Raw genomic sequence first — 24,536 nt, 5'->3', positions numbered from 1 at the left:
AAGGGTTTGGTGGGCATTGACCTTGAGTTTGGGAGTTGTAGTTCACCTACATCCAGAGAGCACTGTGGACTCAAACAATGATGGATCTGGACCAAACTTGGCACAAATATTCCATATGCCTAAATATGAACACAGATGGAGTTTGGAGGAAATAGACCTTGACATTTGGGATTTGTAGTTACTGGGATTTATAGTTCACTACAATTAAAGAGCATTCTGAAACCCACAAACGACAGAAATGGGGCAAACTTCCCACACAGAACCCCCATGACCAACAGAAAATACTTAAGGCCATCCAGTCCAACTCTCTTCACCAGAGCAAGAAAATGTAATCAGAACTCTCCTGACAAAGAGCCAGCCAGTCATAAATATAGATAGATAGATAGATATGATTCTCACACACACACACAGATATAGTATCATAGATTTGAAAGAGACTCTTAAAGAAGGACTATGATACGTTGCATATTCCAGAGTAGACAAACCAGACACTCTCCACATCAACACTGACAAAGAAACAGCAAGAAATACTGTTTACTCACAAGCAGAAAGGAATTACATATATTAGAAACCAACACTTTCTCATTATTTTCCAGATCACCAGACTGGGCCACAGCAATGCGTGGCAGGGGACAGCTAGTATATATATATATATATGTAGAGAGAGAGAGTGTGTGTGTGTATAATAGTATAATATAATGTTTATTTGGTCCCATGGTTTCATAGCATTCCAAGCTGGCATTTGAACTATGGTTTAATTAGTGATTTTATAGATGTTTTATTTATTTATTTATTTATGGCATTTCTTTCCGGCGTTTCTCCAACCCGAAGGCAATTCAAAAATTATATTTGGATGATTGTATTACTATAGTTGTAACTAGGTGTCCCCGGCCACGAGTTGCTGTGTCCCAATCTGGTTAAATGGAAAAGAAAGAAAAGAGAAAGAGCTGGTTTCTAATATCTGTAATGTCGTAATGCTTGTGGGTACACAATATTTTTGTTATTCTATTCCCTGTGAAGAAATAATAATAATAATAATAATAATAATAATAAATAATGGGGTAAATAATAATAATAGTGGCCAATATAATCTATATAATAATAATCATCATCATCATCATAATAATAATGGTGTGTAGAACAACAAAAACAACAACAATAACAGCAATGTTACTGGTCTATATAATAATGATCAGTGTGTTTTGAGGAAACCCTTTCCTTTCCTTCCCTCCTCTCTATCTCTACCTTCCTACCATTAAATCCTTCCTTCCTTCTGAGCTTCCAGATTTCTTGGAGGCACGGGCAAGAGGTGATGTCAGGCAAGGCTGGGCAGGGCGTGGGGCTATGGGGTCTGGGGCTTGGGCTGGGCCTGTCCCCTCCCTCCCTGTGACCTGCCCCTCTCTCCGGTCTGGATTTCCCTACCTGCCCCACCACCCTTTTCCAGATCTTCTTCTCCCGGTTTTGCTGGTTCTGCTCCGGAGAGAGGCAGGCAGACAGGCTCATTGGGGGGCGACCAGGCCATGGATCCATAATGGCGGCTCCAGCCCTTTCCTTTGTGTTGCTTGGACATTCAGCAGATGGCACTGTATGTGATGCCAAGCACCGGGATTGTGGCGCAGCTGGCTGAGTGTCAGCTGCATTAAGATCACTCTGACCAAAAGGTCACGAGTTCGAAGCCAGCCCGGGTTGGAGTGGGTTTCCAACCAATTGTGTGTAGCCTGTTGTCGACCTTTGCAACCCGAAAGACAGTTGCATCTGTCAAGTAGGAAAATTAGGTAACACCTTAAAGTGTGGGGAGGGTAAATTAATTGATTTATGAGGCCATAAAGAAGACTCCAGCAAAGCATTCCAGTGGGGAAGCATGTGGGAATGTGGAAGTGCTTCATCAGCGTCCCAGATGGACGATGAAAGCGACAGCTCCCCTGGCGGCCAGAAAAAGTTAAATAGCCTCTGTGTAGGTCTGTATATGTTGGTATGTCAAAATTGGCATTGAATGTTTGCCATATATGTGTACACTGTAATCCACCCTGAGTCCCCTGTGGGGTGAGAAGGGCGGAATATAAAAGCTGTAAATAAATAAATAAGCATGTTTTTACCTGTCACAGGTGTGACATCTCTATAATAGTAGGTATGCAAATACATAAAAACATTCACCTGTTCGAATGCTACATTTTGTCCAAATTTTAAAGCATTTGGTGAAGTATTTTGGGATATTTGAGGTCATTCACAAAAGGACATTTACATTTTTATTTATATAGATTATTATATATTATTGCATTACATTATTATATTATTATATATTATTATACTATTAATTATAATATTATTATATTACATCCTACTACTACTATATTATTATTACTATTACTAATATTATTATTGTAACTTGTACAAGAAAGAGAGAAACCAATACTTCGGGTCATACATTATAAAAAAAACACACATTGTGATCTGTATATTAAAACTACATTTTTATTGGCCAGCCAGAATGCTAAAGTAACATACAGAACGGCCCTTTTCCTATTTAAAGCAACACAGCTAAGAACTGACTATTTAAAGTCGATTGGGGTAAACTGTAGAGGTGATGCAGATATTTGATCTGGATTGGAACATTTTTAACAGCTTGTTGATTTTAACTTATGTTGTATTGTATGCATATGTGTTTGTCAAATGTTTTTGATACGGCCAATGGGCTAATCAATAAAACGAATAAGCAACATTATTATAATTATTACAATATATTACTACACTATTATTATTGTATATTATTATATTATACTGTTTACTTTAATTATTACTACTATTAATATTACTATTGTTAGGAATCAGCCTGTGTTTGTGTTTAGGGATCCTGATGTGGGAAATGATGAGAGAAATGATGGTGCTGAGGCTGAGGTACAAGATGGAGATGGTTTGGTCAATGATTTTCAGGCAGACAATGACACAGAGGCCCCAGTGCAAAGGGCAGTTTCTCGTGAGAATATTCCTGCTGGGCCTAGCAATGATGGTTCACTCCCTCTCTCTGTGAGGTCTCAAGATTTGGGTTTGGAAAACAATCTAACACATGGGAATTTTAATGAGCAGCCAGATAGGGAGCTGAAGAATAGGCGGCTGGAGATTAGCCAGGATCGACAGCAAACTCAGTGTTTATATCGCTCTGAAAGACTTCGTCTGATAAGGGGTAAATGTGGGGGGAAGCAAACCTATTTCTGAGTTTTGGGATATAAGGTTTGCCTCAAGGGGAAACCTGTTAGATCAGGCATCGTTTGGAAATCAATGTCATGTGCCATGGAAATCCTGTTCATGGGGTCTTGTTCCTGTGGAGTTTTTTAGCCTTTTGGATTGTCTTTGCATCTTGTTGATTCCTCTCTGGATTAATACTGTCTTGGATTGTTTTTATATCTGGTGTGGACATTGCTTTGTGTTACTACCTTTTATGGACTTATTACTTTTTGGAACTTTCTTATTTTCTTACAAGCATTTATTTCTTCTGGCTGTTTATTAAGCTTCAATAAAAGAAGATTTGTTTCGCACTCTTCGTGTGGTGTGTTTTAAAGTCAGAGGGCTTTTTCCTGACCTGGAGTGCAACAACTATATTGAATTCCAGGGCCAGAGAAGCAGAGACAGAAAAACGGCCTGCCTCAGGGGAGTGTGCTTACTGCATTGATGCTTAACATTTACACAATTGACCAGCCATTGCCAGAAGGGACAGAGAGTTTCATCTATGCTGACGATCGTGCCATTACCGCTCAAGCAGGGAGCTTTGAAAAGGTAGAACATAAGCTCTCCAAAACGTTAGGTGCTCTTACTGCCTCTTACAGGGAAAACCAGCTGATTCCTAATCCATCTAAAACACAGACGTGTGCTTTTTACCTTAGATTTAGATGGATTCCTAATCTATCTAAAAGACAGACGTGTGCTTGAGACAAGCACCTCAAACTCTGAGGATGATCTGGGAAAGAATCCCACTGGAGCACTGCAGCACACCTAAACACCTGGGAATCACCTTGGACCATGCTCTGACAAAAAACCACTGCTTGAATATCAACCAAAAAGTGGGTGCTAGAAACAATATATTACAAAAGCTGACTGGCACAACCTGGGGATCACAACCAGACACAGTGAAGACATCTGCCCTTGCGCTGTGCTACTCCGCTGCTGAGTACACGTGCCCAGAGTGGAACACATCTCACCACACTAAAACAGTGGATGTGGCTCTTAATGAGACATGCCGCATTATCACAGGTTGTCTATGCCCCACACCACTGGAGAAATTATACTGTCTAGCCGGTATTGCACCACCTGACATCCACCAGGAAGTAGTGGCCAGTAGTAAAAGGACCAAGGCAATGACATCTCCAGCCTATCCTCTGTTTAGATAAATTGCCTTAAATCAAGAAATAGCTTCCTGTGATCTACAGAGATACTTGCAGGAACACCTCAGCAAGCTAGAGTCCAAAAGTGGCAGGCTAAAGCCAGGAACCTCAATCAGCGGCTGAGACCAGATGAGACACTCCTTCCTGGGCACACAGAAGGCAGGTCAAATTGGAAGGTGCTAAACAGGCTGCGCTCTGGCACCACCAGATGCAGAGACAACCTTAAGAAATGGGGCTACAAAGTGGAGTCCATGACATGCGAGTGTGGGGAAGAGCAAACCACAGACCACTGACTGCAATGCAGCCTGAGCCCTGCCCCATACACAAGGGAGGACCTCTTCACAGCCACACCAGAGGCACTCCAAGTGGCCAGCTTCTGGTCAAACGACAGTTAGCATCATGCCAAGTAAACTTTGTGTTTTTTAAATACACTACAACTGTACTCTCAGTTCACTTCTGATAGGATAAATAAATAAATAAATAATACAATATTATTAAAATATAGGACTTATTGCTTACGTCGCAGAGTCAGAGGTATAGTATAATATACTGGCTTATGTCACAGACTCTGAGGTTTTTTATAAGAGTAATAATAATAATAATAATAATAATACGATATTATTAAAATATATTATTTATTGCTTATGTCACAGACTTAAGAGATGTTTTATAATAATAATAATAATAATAATAATAATAATAATTTTAAAAAAACTTTATTTGTACCCCGCTACTATCTTCCCAAGGGACTCGGTGCGGCTTACATGAGGCCAAGCCCACAGCACATCAATAAACAAAAACAATAACAAATAATCAATACAGAACAGTTAAAATGAAACTTAAAAACAAAAAATACACAAGGTTCTTGTGGGTTTTTTTTGGGCTATATGGCCATGTTCTAGAGGCATTGACATTTCGCCTGCATCTATGACAAGCATCCTCAGAGGTGCAATAAACAATAAACAATAACAATAACATTCACCATTTAAAAACCTATGGCCGGGCCAAATGTAATAATTAAAAATTAAAATGCTGGGCATGAACAAGGTAGGGTAAACTAGGATTGGGTTTTTAAGGAAAGATGAGGGCATGCAGACAATCCTAAATCAATATTAAAGTGCATTTGAGGACATATTGCTACGAGTTTTCCTTATTCTGGGAATAACAACAACAATAATACATGCACAATGGAGGACCTTCTCTCAGTGACACCAGAGGCACTCCAAGTGGCCCATTTTCTGGACAAAGGACATTTAGTACAATGCCAAGTTTTCAACTTTGTGGTTTTAAATAAATTACAACTGTCAATTTGCTTCAGACACAATATATAAAAATATTACTATATAGTATTATACTATTATTATAATTATATATTACTACTACTACTATTGACATTATCATCATTATTATAATATTAATATTATACTATTGTATATTTTGTATTATTATATAATGATGATTATATAATATATTACTATATGATATTAAGTTTATCTCAAGGTGAACGCACCTTGGCTGTGGTTCTGCGAAGGTTCAAAATCAGAGTCAGAGCTGGAGTCAGAACTGGAGCTGGAGTTGGAAGGGCTGGAAGGAGCCGACTTGCAGGCGGAAGGAAGGAAAGAAAGGAAAGAAAGAAAAGAAAGGAAGGGAAACATTAATCCACACTTCAAGGCAAATATACTTTAAGGGAGAGTAGACGTTTTTGGGCAACTTCTAAGAACACTTCTGAGACTGCTGAATATATATGTTTTTGGGCATTGGCATGTCTTTGTTCCTGGCTGTTCAAAGACATACCTACCTACATCATTTAACACAGTGTTTCTCAACCTTCCTAATGCCGTGAACCCTGAATACAGTTTCTCATGTTGTGGTGACCCCCAACCATAACATTATTTTCGTTGCTATTTCATAACTGGCTTCAAACTACAAGAGAGGAGATTCCATCTAAACATGAGGAAGAACTTCCTGACTGTGAGAGCCGTTCAGCAGTGGAACTCTCTGCCCCGGAGTGTGGTGGAGGCTCCTTCTTTGGAAGCTTTTAAACAGAGGCTGGATGGCCATCTGTCAGGGGTGATTTGAATGCAATATTCCTGCTTCTTGGCAGAATGGGGTTGGACTGGATGGCCCATGAGGTCTCTTCCAACTCTTTGATTCTATGATTCTAACTGTCATTTTGCTACTGTTATGAATCATTTGGGAGTTGTAGTTGCTGGTATTTATTATTCACCTACAATCAAAGAGCACTCTGAACTCCACCAATGATGGAATCGAACCAAACTTGGCACACAGAACTCCCATGATCTGCAGAAAATACTGAAAGGGTTTGAGGAGCATTGACCTTGAGTTTTGGAGTTGTAGTTCACCTCCATCCAGAGAGCTCTGTGGACTCAAGCAGTGATGAATGTGGACCAAACTTGGCATGAATACTCAATATGCGCAAATGTGAACGCTGGTGGAGTTTGGGGGAAAATAGACCTTGACATTTGGGAATTGTAGTTGCTGCGATTTATAGTTCACCTACAATCAAAGAGCATTCGGAACCCCACCAATGATAGAATTGGGCCAAACTTCCCACACAGAACCCCTATGCCTTGAAGAGACTCGTTGGCATGAGCCTCCCTCCAGCCTTGCCCGCTCCCCCTCGCGCTGCACCATGCTGCCATGCACCAAGCACGCCTGCTCTCCCCTCACTGCTTGGGGTCTCAGAAATAGCCCTCCCCTTGGCTGAGAGGCCAGCCAATTGCAGCAGGAGGAGGGCTTTTGGTGGGAGGATTCGCTCCAATCTGTTTCCAAAAAGGAAGAGAAGGACAGGTGGAGAGCCTTCTCTGCCTAAGGGGTTCCTAAGATCATCAGAAATATGTGTTTTCCGATGGTCTCTGGTGACCCCTCTGAAACCTCCTCACTACTCCCCCAGGGGTCCCGACCCCCAGGTTGAGAAACACTGGTTTAACAGCTGAGAGACCAAGTTGCCTTGCATGAATGCTGGTGAACATCATTTTTGAAAAGGTTGTGACTTCTAACAAGGTTGTGCCTTTCTTTGACCAGTGGTTTTCCAAAAACCATTTCCCAAATGGTGATGGAGATTTGCATTTTCCAAAACTCCCAACAGGGACTCGGGCGGCTTACAGAGCAGCACACGATGGTGCCATGCAAAACACATAAAATACACCAGCATTTATAAAATCAAAGACACACAATTTACATATTACATACTAATAATATTGAAATACAATACAATATAATAATTGTATATTATATATTACATGTAATATTACTAATAATATTGCGGTATAGTGGTATAGTACAATAAAGTAATATATAATGCTAATACTGTAGTATGATAATAATTGTATTATATGTACATATAATATTGATCATAATATTGTAATACAATATACTAATAATGCAATACATTATATATTACATGTAATATTACTAATAATATTGCGGTATAGTGGTATAGTACAACAGAGTAATATATAATGCTAATACTGTAGTATGCTAATAATTATATTACATGTACATATAATATTGATCATAATATTGTAATACAATATAATACTAATAATAATACAATACATTATATATTATATGTAATATTACTAATAATATTGCAGTATAATGGTATAGTACAATACAATAATATACAATACTAATATTGTGCTATGCTAATAACATATATTGTATGTACATATAATATTGATCATACTGTAATGCAATAGAATACTAATAATACAATATAATATTATAATAATTATACATTTTATATTACATGTAATATTACTAATAATATTGCGGTATAGTGGTATAGTACAGTAGAGTAATATATAATGCTAATACTGTAGTATGCTAATAATTATATTATGTGTACATATAATATTGATCATAATATTGTAATATAATATAATACTAATAGTAATACAATACATTATATATTATATGTAATATTACTAAGAATGTTGCAGTATAATGGTATAGTACAATACAATAATATATAATACTAATATTGTGCTATGCTAATAACATATATTGTATGTACATATAATATTGATCATATTGTAATGCAATAGAATACTAATAATACAATATAATAATTATATATTTTATATTACATGTAATATTACTAATAAAGTTGCAGTATAGTTGTATAAGTACAAGATAGTAATATATAATGCTAATATTGTGCTATGCTAATAATATAATATATTGTATGTACATATGTGCACTTGTAAGCTGCTCTGAGTCCCTTTCAGGGTGAGAGAAGGTGGGATAGCAATGTTGCAAATAATAAATAAAGAAATAAATAAAACAACATACAGAGGTTAAGCAAGAACCCAACTCAACTCAAGTAAAGAGCTCAATAAAACAAGAGGCTTGAAGGTGGTTTGTCATTTCCAAGGGGAGGGTCCCTTACCTCTGACTTGAGGGAGGGCTCCTCCTCTTCGGAGTGGGACTCCTCCTCAGCGGCCATGGATGTGGCTTCGGGGCCCTTCTTGGTGGGGGCAGCCGCCTTGACCTCTCCTTCAGCCTTGGCCTTCTCGACCTTGGGGGGCAGCCTCTCCTTGGGGGGCTTCTTCTCAGCGAAGGGGGCACCCCCCCTTGGGGAAGGCGTGGAGGATGTGGGTGGGGCACCCTTGGGCCCCTTGCTGAAGCTGGAGCTGCTGCCACCGCTGTTGCTGCTACTCTTCTTGGGCTTCTTGGCACTGGGCTTGGGGGACTCCCCTGCTGCCGGGGGCCGCTTCCCAGGGGGCTTGGCTTCCGGGGCGGTGCTGTTGTTGCTGTTGCTCACCCCGCCCCCTGATGCGGAAGCCCCGCCCCCTTTGGGGGAGGCAGCCTCAGCCTTGGGGGCCAGCTTGGGCTCCTTGAAGGCCACCTTTGGAAGGAGGGGGGGACGCTCCTCCTTGGTGGGGGGTTTGCCCTCGCCCGGCTTCCGGGAAGAGGAAGAGGGGTCCTTGGGGGGCTTCCCAGCCTCCGCATCCCGGGAGGAAGAGGAAGAGGAGCCGCCCTTGCCTTCCAGGTCCTTCCGGGGCCGCTCACGGTGCTCCCGCATCACTTTGTGCGGCTTCGAGGCCTTCCCACCGCCACTGCTCCCATCTCGGTTTGCCTTCTGTGCAAAAAGAGATAAGAGAGATCAAGACAATCATGAGAAGAAGAAGAAGCCACAAACAGGAAGGGAAAGCAAATCATTTCGGCATAAACAAGGCACCAAAGGCTAAGATGACAGGTGGTTACTTATATAACGCAGAAACAAGGCACCAAAGGCTAAGATGACAGGTGGTTACTTATATAATGCGGAAACAAAGCACCAAAGGCTAAGATGACAGGTTAAACTCATATAATGCAGTTAAACTCATATAATGCAGTTTAACTGCATTGAGCTGCATTGTGTGAGCCTTTTAATCTGTACCCATTACTTTGGCCTGGCCCCAGTTTTTATTGTGTTTGGTGTATTGTTCTTATTGTATTGTTATTTTGATATTGCTTTAATTGTTTTGATTTGCTTTAAGTTGTGTATTGTTTATGCTGTGTTTTGAGGCCTTGGCCTTTGTAAGCCGCATCGAGTCCTTCGGGAGATGCTAGCGGGGTACAAATAAAGTTAATAATAATAATAATAATAATAATAATAATAATAATAATACACTGGCCTACGTTGTGTGAGCCTACACTAGTGGAGCTTCAAGTTGCATTGTATGGCAGTATAGATGGGACCTGAAATAGTTTCAGCTCATTGTGTCAATGAGTTCTTTGCAAATTTTGGGAACGATATAGGTTTGGGGAAAAAAGACCCTGACATTTGGGAATGGCAGTTCTGAGGATTTATAGTTCACCAGCCATCAAAGAGAATTCTGACCTCTTCCAAAAATGCAACTGAACCAAACTTGGCATACAGAAGTCCCATGACCAAGAGAACATACTGGAGGGGTTTGAGATAGGATCTACAACAGATTATGGGATTTGCAGTACCTTCAATCGCTTCAGCTCTGTCATCAAAACCACAGGGCTCTCTCCCACTGCCTGCAGGCACAGCTGCTGAGAGAAGCCTCTTTGCTGTTCTGTAGAGGAGTCCTGGCACAGCCCCTAGGAGAGGCACACCTTCGCCATGGCATCAGAGCCACTGGGCTGCTCCTCGAGGCAGGGAGCACTCCGGTGGCATAGATGTGATATGTGACACTTGTGTTGGCCCTCTTCCCCCTCGCATTTGCCAATGCTGGGAGAGGGATGGTGTATGGAGTGCGTGCCCAGGGGCCAGTGGAGGGCATGCACTCCCTGCACTGGCCCTGGATGCGTGCTCCTGGCACCAGTGTAGGGAGTGCCCACCCAGGGGACATTGACAAGCGTGTGGGGGAAGAGGGCCAGTGCAGAGAGCACACTCCTTCCACCAACCCTCATCCCCCGTGCTCTTGACAACGCCGGGAGAAGGCCAAGGGGTGTGGCAGCCCAGCGCACCCGGCAGGCCGGATAAATGCCCCCGAAGGGCCAGGTTTTGTCACAGTGCGACAGAAGCTTTGAAGCTTAGAAGAATGGACACTTTGAGACTTCAGTAAAAGCAAACGTATAGCTTAACTGAGTAGAGCAAATATACAGCACACACTCGCATCGACGCCCAACCAAAAAGAACAGAAACAAGACAAAAGCACCTAAGTAACAAGGACGAACGAAATCTTATCTCTGGATCCTCCCTATGCGTTCCAGGCACACTCAGGGTCACAGCTTCACAGTTCATTAGAGGCTTGATTGATTAACCCTTTCAGAGTCAATACACTCTCTGCTAATGCAATCAGGTTACATTCACAGGAATTGCACAAAATTACATTTAAACATTCACATTACACTAATCTTACATTAACAGGTTTGGCCCACGGGCCTTAGTTTGAGAACCCCTGGTTTAGAGGCTGGGTGGCCATCTGTCAGGATGGTGCCCTTTGAAAATTCCCCCAAAACCCACAGGTAAATGAAATATTCTGAAACCTGATGGTCTAAGAGTGGTCAATGTGTTCTATCATTGTAGCAAGTTTCACCTCAATAGCTTTAGTTTCTGATACGGAACATATGCCATCCAGTAGATAAATATCAGATAGATATATGCATGTGGTTATCTATCTCTATCTATCCTATATGGTAGATGTGATATATTTTCTAAGGAAAGTAAAAATATATGTCTCTCAATCCTTCCCCTGCGACTCACCTTTGAACTGTGGGAGGGCTTGGTCTTCTTGGGGTCAGAGAAAGCGGAGAGCGGGATTGTGGGTAACATGGGGTAGTCCGGGCTCGGCCGGGAAACGCTTTCGGCCCCTTCAGGCATCACCATCACCTGGAATGGAGGAAACGATACAGTATAGGAAGGATGGCCATCTGTCAGGAAGGATTGAAGGATGCCTTCCTGCTTGGCATCAACAGAGTCAGACTGGATGGCCTTTGGGGGTCCCTTCCACCTCTAGGGTTCTAGGATACACCTATCACACATAGGCTCCTCCTCAACCCATTGTAGTCTTATAGCCAGCATTGAACTTAATGGCAATATAAAGATGTGAACTTGGACTTCCTGGCCCTAATAATAACAATGCTGTTATTACTGAAACTCCCAACAGGGTTCCCATATACACAAGTGTATATCCCACTTGAGACTACGGATAGAATTCCCATATAAGAGTATAGATATAAAGATAGATAGATAGATAGATACAGACAGACAGGATTCCCTTGAGTTCAATAGGATTCCCGTATCCCCAAGTCTATATGCCCCCTTGAGACTCAAAATAGAATTCCCATATAAGAGTATAGATATAGATATTTTGATAATATACTTTATTTATATTCCGCTTTATCTCCGCAGGGGGACTCAGAGCAGATTTCAGCTTCACATACGCAAAGCAAACATTCAATGTCTTGAGCTGTCGATGGAAGGCTTTCATGGCCAGAATGCCTGGGTTGCTATGAGGTTTCCAGGCTGCCTGACCATGTTCCAGCAGCATTCTCTCCTGACGTTTCACCCACATCTATGGCAGGTTGCCTCTGAGGTTGTGAGGCTTGCTGGAAACTGGACAAGTGGGGTTTATATATATATATATATCCCTGTGGAAGGATGTTGGGGGCAAGTGGGAATGTTTGAAGGGAGAGGTTGACAAGCTGGAATGTGTGCAGAGGAGGGCAATCAAAATGATCAAGGACCTGAAGAAACAAGCCCTATGAGGAGCGGCTTAAAGAGCTGGGCATGTTTAGCCTGAAGAAGAGAAGGCTGGGAGGAAACATGATGGCCATGTATGTGAGGAGAAGTCACACGGAGGAGGGAGCAAGCTTTCTGTTGACCTGAAGACTAGGATGCAATGAAGCAATGGCTTCAAACTACAGGAAAGGAGATTCCACCTGAACATGAGGAAGAACTTCCTGACTGTGAGAGCTGTTCAGCAGTGGAACTCTCTGCCCCGGAGTGTGGTGGAGGCTCCTTCTTTGGAGGCTTTTAAACAGAGGCTGGATGGCCATCTGTCGGGGCTGCTTTGAATGCAATTTTCCTGCTTCTTGGCAGAATGGGGTTGGACTGGATGGCCCATGAGGCCTCTTCCAACTCTATGATTCTATGATGCTATTGGCCTCCTTGGTTAGCCTTGCATCATAAAAGCCTGGCTGCTTCCTGCCTGGGAGAATCCTTTGTTGGGAGGTGTCAGCTTGCCCTGATTGTTTCCTGTCTGAAAACAATCAGGGACTTTTGTCTCCAACAGACAATAGTTCTTTCTTCCTCCCACCCTGGACATTATTATTCCACAGGGAGATATATATAGAGAGAGAGAGTTTCCAACAGATCTCACAACCTCTGAGGATGCCTGCCATAGGTGTGGGCAAAACGTCAGGAGAGAATGCTTCTGAAACATGGCCATACACTGCGCTACCGCGGTCCCTTAGATAGATAGATAGATAGATAGATAGATAGGATTCCCTTGAGACCAATAGGATTCTTGTATCCACAAGTATAAACCCCCTTGAGCCTCCCAATAGGATTCCTGTATATATATATATATATAGAGAGAGAGAGAGAGAGAGAGAAATAGGATTTCCTAGAGACCAATAGGATCCCTGTATCCCCAAGCATATGACCCCCTTGAGTCTTCCAATAGGATTCCCACATAAGAGTATAGATATAAATAGATGAGATAATATAGAGATAGATAGATAGATAGATAGATAGGATTCCCTTGAGACCAATAGGATCCCTGCATCCACAAGCATATATGCCCCCTTGAAACTCCCAAAAGGATTCCCATATAAGAGTATAGATATAGATAGATAGAAGTATAGATATATATATATATATATATATAGAGAGAGAGAGAGAGAGAGAGAGAGAGAGATTGATCCCTTGAGACCAACAGGATCCCCATATCCACAAGCTCACCCCTCCGGCCTTGATGAGCTTGCGCTGGAAGTCCTTGGTGGGGTTATTGAAGGTCAGCTTCTCGCAGCGCAAGTGATTGACAGGCGGATTCCCCTCCAGGTTCAGGAAGAGATCGTAGGTGAAGCAGACTTTCTTGGGCTCCTCCTGAAATGTTAATATTATTTACCGTTATTAGTAATTTTATTTATCACTAGCTGTCCCCTGCCACGCTTTGCTGTGGCCCACTCTGGTGATCTGGAAAATAAAGTAATGAGAAAGTGTTGGCTTCTAATATATGTAATTTCTTTATGCTTGTGGGTGAACAGTATTTGATTACCTTTTCTTGCCTTGGTGAAGGGAGTTGGACTGAATGGCCTTAAGTATTTTCTTTTGGTCATAGGGATTCTGTGTGGAAAGTTAGCCCCAATTCTATCATTTGTGGGGTTCAGTATGTTCTTTGATTGTAGGCGAAATATAAATCCCAGTAACTACAACTCCCAAATGTCAAGGTCTATTTCCCCCAAACTCCACCTGTGTTCATATTTGGGAATATGGAATATTTGTGCCAAGTTTGGTCCAGATCCATCATTGTTTGAGTCCACAGTGATCTCTGGATGTAGGTGAACTACAACTCCAAAACCAAAGGACACTGCCCACCAAACCCTTCTAGTATTTTTGTTGGTCATGGGAGTTCTGCGTGCCACGTTTGGATCAACTCCATCATTGGTGGGGTTCAGAATGCTCTGTGATTGTAGGTGAACTATAAATCCCAGCAACTACAACTCCCAAATGACAAAATCAAAATTTTTGAGTGAAGGACATACATTGGGTTGTTAGGTGTCTTGTGTCCAAATTTGGTGTCAATTTTCCCAGCGGTTTTTGAGTTCTGTGAATACCACAAACGAACATTATATTTTTATTTATATATAGATTGTAATAGTATTGGTAACTATTTATCATCATCATCATCATTATTATTATGAACTTTGTGTATTTTATTTCTATTATTATTATCATTAATTTCATTTATACCCCACCTTTCTATCACAGGGACTCAAGACAGTTTACAATAACATGGTCATCATTATTGTCGTTGTCATCATCATTTCTATCCCGCCTTTCTCTCCATAGGGACTCAATTACTACTACTACTACTACTAGTAGTAGTAGTAGTAGTAGTATTTCTCACCCATCTATCTCCCCATAGGAACTCAAAGCAGTTTACGATAGCATTATTTAACAATACACACAATAAAAGTGAAATTGTGTGTGTGTGTGTGTGTGTGTGGCTGGGATGTCCATTTCCACAAACAAGCTCCTGCCTCCACAAACAGCTATACCAGTGGTTCTCAACCTGGGGGTCGTGACCCCTGGGGCGGTCGGTCATAGTGGTTCCGTGTGGGAAGTTTGGCCCAATTCTATCATTGGTAGGGATAATAATAATAATAATAATAATAACAGCAACACTTTATTTGTACCCCGCTACCATCTCCCGAAGGAGCCCACAACACAACAACAAACAATAACAGCAATAATACAAAAACAATACATAACTCATAAGCAAAATAAGCAAAAACCAGGGATCAGAATGATCTTTTATTGTAGGTTCACTATAAATCCCAGCAACTAAAACTCTCCAATGCCAAGGTCTATTTTCCCCAAACTCCACCAGTGTTCATTCACATTGGGCATGTTGAGTATTCATGGCAAGTTTGGTCCAGATCCATCATTGTTTGAGTCCACAGTGCTCTCTGGATCTAGGTGAACTACAACTCCAAAACTCAAGGTCAATGCCCACCAAACCCTTCCAGTATTTTCTGTTGGTCACGGGAGTTCTGTGTGGCAAGATTGGTTCAATTCCATTGTTGGAGTTCATAATGCTCTTTGATTGTAGGTAACTATAAACCCCAGCAACTACAACTCCCAAATGACAACATCAATCCCCTGCCAACCCCACCAGTATTCAAATTGGGGCATATCACATATTTGTGCCAAATTTGGTCCAGTGAATGAAAATACATCTTGCATATCAGATATTTATATTATGATTAATAACAGTAGCAAAACTGTAGTTGTGAAGTAGCAACAAAAATAATATTATGGTTGGGGGTCACCACAACATGAGGAACTGTATTAAGGGGTCGCAGCATTAGAAAGGTTGAGAACCACTGAGCTATACCTTCCAAGCACTCAGAAGCCACCAATGGCTCTGCCTCCAATGACATTGCAGGTTACAGTGAGCACCGTGAACATGTCCAAGAGCCCTGCCAATGTCTTCCACCAACGCCATACTGCCCACCACCCAAGTGAAGGCTTTCAGACGAGAACAATTTCATCCTAGATTTCATGTGTTTCCTCCACCAAAGAAACCTCCTAGTGTTCCTACTTGCTCCATTGGTTTGGAATTTGCATGACCCCGCCCACTGCCTCTCCTTTAACCCTTTTCTACTCTTATCTATGGCACACAGAAAAGCTTTTTGGCTGGGGGCTGGACTGGATAGCCCATGAGGTCTCTTCCAACTCTATGATTCTAAAGCAAACAGAGGAAGTGAGCAGCAACTGAACACACTAAAGAGGTTTGGGGAGAATTCACTGTGATTTATAAGAGCTGTAGGGACTGGGATGTATAGTTCACCTGCAATCTAAGAACTGCACTCTGAACTTGGCACACAGAACCCCCATGAATACCTTTGGAGGGATTTATAGGAGATGTAGTTCACCTACATCCAGAGTGCACTATGAACCCAAACAATGATGGATCTGGACCCAACTTGGCATGCATACCCGATATGCCCACATTTGAATTCTGGTGGGTTTTGAGGGCAATTGGCTTGGGCATTTTGGAGGTACTGGGACTCCAGCACTTTGAACTCCACCAAGGATGGAATGGCTCAGAGAGCCCCTGTGAACAGCAAAAAATACTGGAGGTCTTTGGGGAAAATTCACCTTGATTTGGGGGAGTTGTAGCTCACCTACAACCAGGGAGCACTGTGCACCCAAACAACAATGGATCTAGACCAAACGTTTAAATTAATAAATATTAGTGTGTGGATCTAAAGGTAAAATACAACGAGAACGCAATACATAGAACTCCCCCGGCATTACCTTGTTGATGAAATGGACCTCGATGGGCATAATGAATCCAGCGTAGCCGGACTCCTCCACTTTGTAGGGCGGCTCTTTGCAGACTGAGGAAGGAAGGAGAAGGAAAGGCATCATTATGATGATGATTATGATGATGATTATGCAAAGCAGGACAGCAATAATGAAGCTCAAGATCCCTTAAGGGATTGCATTGCAGGGGAAGGTACGCATTATGCAAATGACCTAGAACAAGGGAATGATGGGTAAGTGAGCACCAAGAGTGATGGGCAAGCCACATACTTCCTGATGGGAAGAACTGTTCTTTAAGCATAGGATGGCCCTCTGTTGGGAGGGGTTAGATGGTGTCTTTCCTTGCCTGGCATAAATAGTTGGAATGGATGGTGCTCCATTCTACTTTCAACACTAGGATTCTATGATATATCTGTCCTATATCTATCCTTAATAATATGTATCACAATCTATGGTTGGATGGCCAACTGTCAGGAGGTCTTACTGTCTTACAAGGTGTTGGACCAGATGGCCCATGAGGTCCCTTCCAACTCTATGGTAACATAATAATATAAAATAAGAATAATAAATGTAGTAATGACAAATTAATATTATAATAATATTATAACATAATATGATATATTATCTCAGTGAGGTCCACAGCCAATTTGGAGGGCTTTGATGGTGTCTTATTGTATTACAGTGGGTTGGACTGGATGGCCCCTGAGGTCCCTTCCAACTCTAGGGTAATATAATACTAATAAATATAATAATATACAATTAATATAATACTACTACTACTACTAACAATAATAATAATAAACAATATATTCTCTATATATTGTCGAAGGCTTTCATGGCTGGAATCACTAGGTTCTTGTGGGTTTTTTCGGGCTATAGAGCCATGTTCTAGAGGCATTTCTCCTGACGTTTCGCCTGCATCTATGGCAAGCATCCTCAGAGGTAGTGAGGTCTGTTGGAATTAGGACAATGGGTTTATATATCTGTGGAATGGCTGGGGTGGGGCAAGGAGCTCTTCCCTGCTGCAGTTAGGTGTGAATGTTTAGCTGATCAGCTTCATTAGCATTTGAAGGCCTGTCTGAGCCTGGGAAAATCTCTTGCTGGGAGGTGTTAATCTGTGCCTGGTTTTTTTCCTCTCTGTTGTTTAGCTGTTATAATTTTAGAGTTTTTTAATACTGGTAGCCAGATTTTGTTCATTTTCATGGTCTCTTCCTTTCTGTTGAAATTGTCCACATGCTTGTGGATTTCAATGGCTTCTCTGTGTAGTCTGACATGGTGGTTGTTGGTGTGGTCCAGCATTTCTGTGTTCTCAAATAATATGCTGTGTCCAGGCTGGTTCATCAGGTGCTCTGCTATGGCTGACTTCTCTGGTTGAAGTAGTCTGCAGTGCCTTTCATGTTCCTTGATGCGTGTCTGGGCAATGCTGCGTTTGGTGGTCCCTATGTAGACTTGTCCACAGCTGCATGGTACACGGTAGACTCCTGCAGAGGTGAGAGGATCCCTCTTGTCCTTTGCTGAACGTAGCATTTGTTGGATTTTCTTGGTGGGTTTGTAGATTGTTTGTATGTTGTGTTTCCTCATCAGCTTCCCTATGCGATCAGTGGTTCCCTTGATGTATGGCAGGAACACTTTTCCTCTGGGTGGATCTTCATCTTTACTCTCGTGGCTTGTTCTTGGTCTTGCAGCTCTTCTGATGTCTGAGGTGGAGTATACATCAAGGGAACCACTGATCGCATAGGGAAGCTGATGAGGAAACACAACATACAAACAATCTACAAACCCACCAAGAAAATCCAACAAATGCTAAGTTCAGCAAAGGACAAGAGGGATCCTCTCACCTCTGCAGGAATCCAGGGACAGCTCGGATGAGCTCCCTCTGTCAGCTCCAGCTCCTCATGCAAGGACATAAGACTCCCACAAGAATGGTAAAACATCAAAAACATCTGGGCGTTCCCTGAGCAATGTCCTTGCAAACGGGCAATTCTCTCACACCAGAAGCAACTTGCAGTTTCTCAAGTTGCTTCTGACACAGAATAATAATAATAATAATAATAATAGTAAATATATATTCTCTCAATGACACCCACGGCCAGCTGGGCCTAATTCGGGAGGACTTTGATGGTGCCTGAGGTTCCTTCCAATTATAATAATATTAGTAATAGCAACCATAATACTAATAGTATAGGGCTCACCCCTCTTGGGCTTGGGAAAGCTCTGGTGCAGGCGGAAGACGACCCTCTCCACGAAGTGCTGGATCTCGAACTGTTCAGGCCCGCGGACAAAAACCATCCAGTCGTGGGTGAATCCCTCCGTGGTCGGCTTCTTGCGCAGCTGCGCCCGGTGACCCAGCTCCAACTTCACCTGCACCGTGCACTGCAAGGCAAGCCCCGCCCACTATTCAAATACGGGCTCAGACAGGCCCCGCCCCCTTAGATAAGAGACTCCTTCAAAACAGCCAAGCAGGTTATAAGCCACGCCCACTATTCAAAATCCCCAGGGTGGAGGCGTGGCCTAGTGGCCTGCTCATGCCTCCAGTAGTAGAGGCATGGCTTAAAGGAGGGACCCAAGTCAACATAGTCAAGCAGGCTACAAGCCCCACCCACTATTCAAATCTCCATTCTGACCCCACCCCTCAAAAAGAAAGCCCCGCCTACTATTCAAATCCCAGTCCAGAAAGAGGAGGAGTTCAACCAGGCCTTTCACCTGGAGGCCTGACTTTAGCTGAGACAGGACAAGGGGGCGTGGCCTCCACACCCATCCATCCAGGGCAGAGACTTGGCTTAGAGAAGGGATCCAAATCAAGACAGCAGACCACAAGTCCCGCCCACTATTCAAATCTCCATTCTGGCTCCTCCCCCAAGGAGGCGTGGCTTAAATGAGAAATAATAATAATTAAAAAAAACCAAAGTCAAGGCAGCCAAGCAGTCTACAAACCCCGCCCGCTATTTAAATCCACATTCTGGAGGCGTGGCTTTCAGGAGGGACCCAAGTCAAGACAGCCAAGCAGGTTACAAGCCACGCCTACTATTCAAATCCTCCCTCCAGAAAGGGGAGGAGTTCACCATGCCCGCCCCTTATCAGGGAGTAGGCGTGGCTTAGAGGGACCTATAAGCCCCGCCCACTATTCAAATCCCAGTCCAGAAAGAGGAGGAGTTCAGCCAGGCCTTTCGCCTGGAGGCGTGGCTTAGAGACTTTCTCTAGCTGAGACAGGGCAAGGGGGCGTGGCCTCCACACCCATCCATCCAGGGCAGAAACTTGGTTTAGAGAAGGGATCCAAGTCAAGACAGCAGATCACAAGTCCCGCCCACTATTCAAATCTCCACTCTGGCTCCTCCCCCAAGGAGGCGTGGCTTAAATGAGAAATGAGAAACCGAAGTCAAGGCAGACAAGCAGCCTACAAATCCACATTCTGGAGGCGTGGCTTACAGGAGGGACCCCAAGCAGGTTACAAGCCACGCCCCACTATTCAAATCCTCCCTCCAGAAAGGGGAGGAGTTCACCATGCCCGAGTAGGCGTGGCTTAGAGGGGCCAAGCAGCTATAAGCCCCGCCCACTATTCAAATCTAGAGGCGTGTTCATACAGGCCCCGCCCCTCGCCAAGGCTGGAGAGGGGGCGTGGCCGCCCAACACCGCGTCCAATAGCGGCGCAGGCCTTTCCTTGAGCGCGAAAAAGGGGGCATGGCTCCCAGGGGCCCCGCCCCCTGAATGGGAAATAAAGGCGCCCTGGGGAACCCATCCACTCTCCATCCTCTGCAGGCCGGGGGCGTGGCTTAGCTTGGCCTGGCTGCCCAATGGAGAGGGGGAAGGTGGGCGGCCCCGCCCACCTGGTTGTCCATGGCTGCCCGTCCTCCTCCTCCTCCGTCTCCTCGTCTTCCTCGCGGCGGGGCTTAGGCCTGGTCGGGCCTGGCTTCACGGCCGCTGCGCATGCGCGTAGTCGCCCTCCTCATGGCCTCTCCTCCTCTTCCTCCAGAGGCAGAAAGAGAGAGAGAGAGAGAGACACACACACACACAGAGACTCCCTTTCCCTTCTCCTCCTCCACACCGGAAACGGAAGCTGAATTGCCTGTGTTCCTCCCTTCCCCCCACCTTCTCCGAAGGCAGGCAGGCGCCCCAGCCAATCGGAGCGTGAAGCCAGGCACCGTAGAGGCCCTCCCATCCTGCTCAGTGGGCAATGGAGGCGAAGTCAGGGCGGGGCCAACGGTGCGCCAGCCAATGCGTGTGTGAGGGAGGGGGGAAGCGAGGAGGGGCGGGGCTCAGCCGCGTTGCCAGGGAAACGCAGGAGAGAAGGTGCCTCTGCGCAGGCGCAAGGAAAGGACAACCAGAGAATATTGGAACTGGAAGAGGAAAGCTAGAATAATAATAATAATATAATAAAATAATAATAATAATACATTAAATATATAGTGTAGTAATATTAATAGTATTATTAAAATATAAATAAATAATATAAAATATAGTCACAATTTAATAATGTAATAGTATCTATATAAATAAAAATGTAATGTTGATTTTGTCATTTGGGAGTTGTAGTTGCTGGGATTTATAGTTCACCTACAATCAAAGAGCATTCTGAACTCCACCAATGATGGAATTCAACCAAACATGGCATACAGGACTTCCATGACCAACAGAACACACTGAGTCTGGAAGGGTTTGGTGGGCATTGGCCTTGAGTTTGGGAGTTGTAGTTCACCTACATCCAGAGAGCACTGTGGACTCAAACAATGATGGATCTGGACCAAACTTGGAAAAAATACTCAGAATGCCCAAATGTGAACACCGGTGGAGTTTGAGCTAAACAGACCTTTTGGGAATTGTCGTTGCTGGGATTTATAGTTTACCTACAATCAAAGAGCATTCTGAACTCCACCAATAATGGAATTCAACCAAACATGGTATACAGGACTTCCATGATCAACAGAACACACTGGAAGGGTTTGGTGGGCATTGACCTTGAGTTTGGGAATTATAGTTCACCCACATCCAGAGAGCACTGTGGACTCAAACAATGATCGATCTGGACTAAACTTGGCACGAATATTCCATATGCCCAAATATGAACACAGATGGAGTTTGGAGGAAATAGACGTTGACATTTGGGAGTTGTAGTTGCTGGGATTTATAGTTCACCTACAATCAAAGAGCATTCTGAACTCCACCAATGATGGAATTGGGCCAAACTTAGCACACAGGGCTCCCATGACCAACGGAAAAAACTGGAAAGGTTTGGTGGACATTGACCTTGAATTTGGGAGTTGTAGTTCACCTACATCCAGAGAGCACTGTGGACTCAAACAATGATGGATCTGGACCAAACTTGACACAAAAATTCCATATGCCCAAATATGAACACAGATGGAGCTTGGAGGAAATAGACTTTGACATTTGGGATTTGTAGTTACTGGGATTTATAGTTCACTACAATTAAAGAGTCCCCGGTGGCGCAGTGGGTTAAAGCACTGAACTGCTGAGCTTGTTGATCGAAAGGTCACAGGTTCGATTCCGGGAACGGCGTGAACGTCCGCTGTCAGCCCTAGCTTCTGCCAACCTAGCAGTTCGAAAACATGCAAATGTGAGTAGATCAATAGGTACCGCTCCGGCGGGAAGGTAACGGCACTCCATGCAGTCACGCGGGCCACATGACCTTGGAGGTGTCTACGGACAACGCTGGCTCTTCGGCTTAGAAATGGAGATGAGCACCACACCCCAGAGTCAGACATGACTGGACTTAATGTCAGGGGACTACCTTTAGCTTTACCTACAATTAAAGAGCATTCTGAAACCCACAAACGACAGAAATGGGGCAAACCTCCCACACAGAACCCCCATGACCAACAGAAAATACTTAAGGCCATCCAGTCCAACTCCCTTCACCAGGGCAAGAAAATGTAATCAGAGCCCTCCTGACAAAGAGCCATCCAGTCAAAAATATAGATAGATAGATAGATAGATAGATAGATAGATATGATTCTCTCTCTCACACACACAGATATAGTATCATAGATTTGAAAGAGACCCTTAAAGAAGGACTATGATATGTTGCATATTCCAGAGTAGGCAAACCAGACACTCTCCACATCAACACTGACAAAGAAACAACAAGAAATACTGTTTACTCACAAGCACAAAGGAATTACATATATTAGAAACCAACACTTTCTCATTACTTTATTTTCTAGATCACCAGACTGGGCCACAGCAACGTGTGGCAGGGGACCGCTAGTATAATAATAAATAAGTATTCTAAAGATATACTATAATAATATAATATATTTTAATAATATATTTACTATATTAAACATATGTAATATATTAAAATAAATAAATAAAATGGGTGTTTGGGTGTTTTCCAGGTTGCCTGGCCATGTTCCAGCAGTATTTTCTCCTGATGTTTCGCCCACATCTGTGAAGTCTGTTGGAAACTAGGCAAGTGGGGTATATATATATACACCTGTGGGATAATGTCCAGGGTGAGAGGAAGAACCCTTGTTTGCTTGAGGCAAATGTGAATGTTGCATTTGGCCACCTTGATTACCATTGAATGGCCTTGCAGCTTTAAAGCCGGGCTTCTTCCTGCCTGTGGGATTCTTTGTTGGGAGGTGATTAGCTGGCCCCCGGTGGCGTAGTGGGTTAAACCCCTGTGCTGGCAGGATTGAAGACCGACAGGTTGCAGTTTCGAATCCGGGGAGAGGCGGATGAGCTCCCTCTATCAGCTCCAGCTCCTCATGTGGGGACATGAGAGAAGCCTCCCACAAGGATGATAAAAACATCAAAAACATCTGGGCGTCCCCTGGGCAACGTCCTTGCAGACAGCCAATTCTCTCACAACAGGAGCGATTTCTGACACGATAAAAAAAAAAAAGCTGGCCCTGATTGTTCCTTGTCTGGAATTCCCCAGTTTTTGAGTGTTGTTCTTTACTGTCCTTCTGGAAACAGCCAAGCCTCGAAGCTGCAAAGCTATTCAATGGTAATCAAGGTGGCCAATTGCAACATTCACACTTGCCTCCAACAGACAAGAGTTCTTTTTTTTCTCCCACCCTGGACATCCTTCCACAGGGATATATATAGACCCCACTTGCCTCCTGCCCAACAGACCTCACAATCTCTGGAGATGCCTGTCATAGATGTGGGTGAAATGTCAGGAGAGAATGCTGCTGGAACATGGCCAGGCAGCCAGGAAAACGCACAGCAAACCAGGGATTCCAACAATGAAAGCCTTCCACGACACAGTATATATAATATTTATTTTCTCCAGGATTCTCTACTTTTATTATTATTATTATTATTATTATTATTATTATTATTATTGATCTCATCTGTTATTATTGGAGCCCCCAGTGGTGCAATGAGTTGAACCCTTGTGCCAGCAAGGCTGAAGGTCACAGGTCACAGGTTCGAATCTGGAAAGAGAGCGCGGATGGGCCCCCATTTGTCAGCTCCAGCTCCCCATGCGGGGAAATGAGAGAAGACTCCCATAAGGACTGTAAAACTTCAAACACCCTTAGGGTGTCCCCTGGGCAACGTCCTTGCAGACAGCCAATTCTCTCACAGCAGAAGCAACTTGCAGTTTCTCAAGTCACTCCTGACACACACAAAAATCAATTATTATTATTCCCAGCAATTTTTTATTATTATATTTATTTATTTTCTCCAGGACTTTCTTTTATTGTTATTATTAT

At 43.3% G+C, this 24,536-nt stretch overlaps 1 protein-coding gene across 1 annotated transcript in view; it reads right to left on the bottom strand.

Annotated features, from left to right (window-relative positions):
• LOC132780886 (protein ENL) overlaps nucleotides 1-20,940 on the bottom strand; it is a 36,192-nt gene extending 15,252 nt beyond the window's left edge. The window contains exons 1-7 of the mRNA XM_067473608.1: nucleotides 20,682-20,940; nucleotides 19,050-19,230; nucleotides 16,849-16,931; nucleotides 13,765-13,908; nucleotides 11,563-11,688; nucleotides 8,791-9,483; nucleotides 5,887-5,974 (exon numbers count right to left, since the gene is read on the bottom strand). Of these exons, the coding sequence (XP_067329709.1) occupies nucleotides 5,887-5,974; nucleotides 8,791-9,483; nucleotides 11,563-11,688; nucleotides 13,765-13,908; nucleotides 16,849-16,931; nucleotides 19,050-19,230; nucleotides 20,682-20,693 (1,327 nt within the window). The 5' untranslated portion in view covers nucleotides 20,694-20,940. The remainder of the gene's footprint in view (nucleotides 1-5,886; nucleotides 5,975-8,790; nucleotides 9,484-11,562; nucleotides 11,689-13,764; nucleotides 13,909-16,848; nucleotides 16,932-19,049; nucleotides 19,231-20,681) is intronic.
• Between the last annotated feature and the right edge of the window lie 3,596 nt (nucleotides 20,941-24,536).

This window comes from Anolis sagrei, chromosome X (assembly GCF_037176765.1).
Source record: "Anolis sagrei isolate rAnoSag1 chromosome X, rAnoSag1.mat, whole genome shotgun sequence".
Taxonomy (NCBI): Eukaryota; Metazoa; Chordata; class Lepidosauria; order Squamata; family Dactyloidae; genus Anolis; species Anolis sagrei.
Note: the sequence above shows the minus strand (reverse complement) of the source record. Positions and strands in the feature narration are given on the sequence as shown.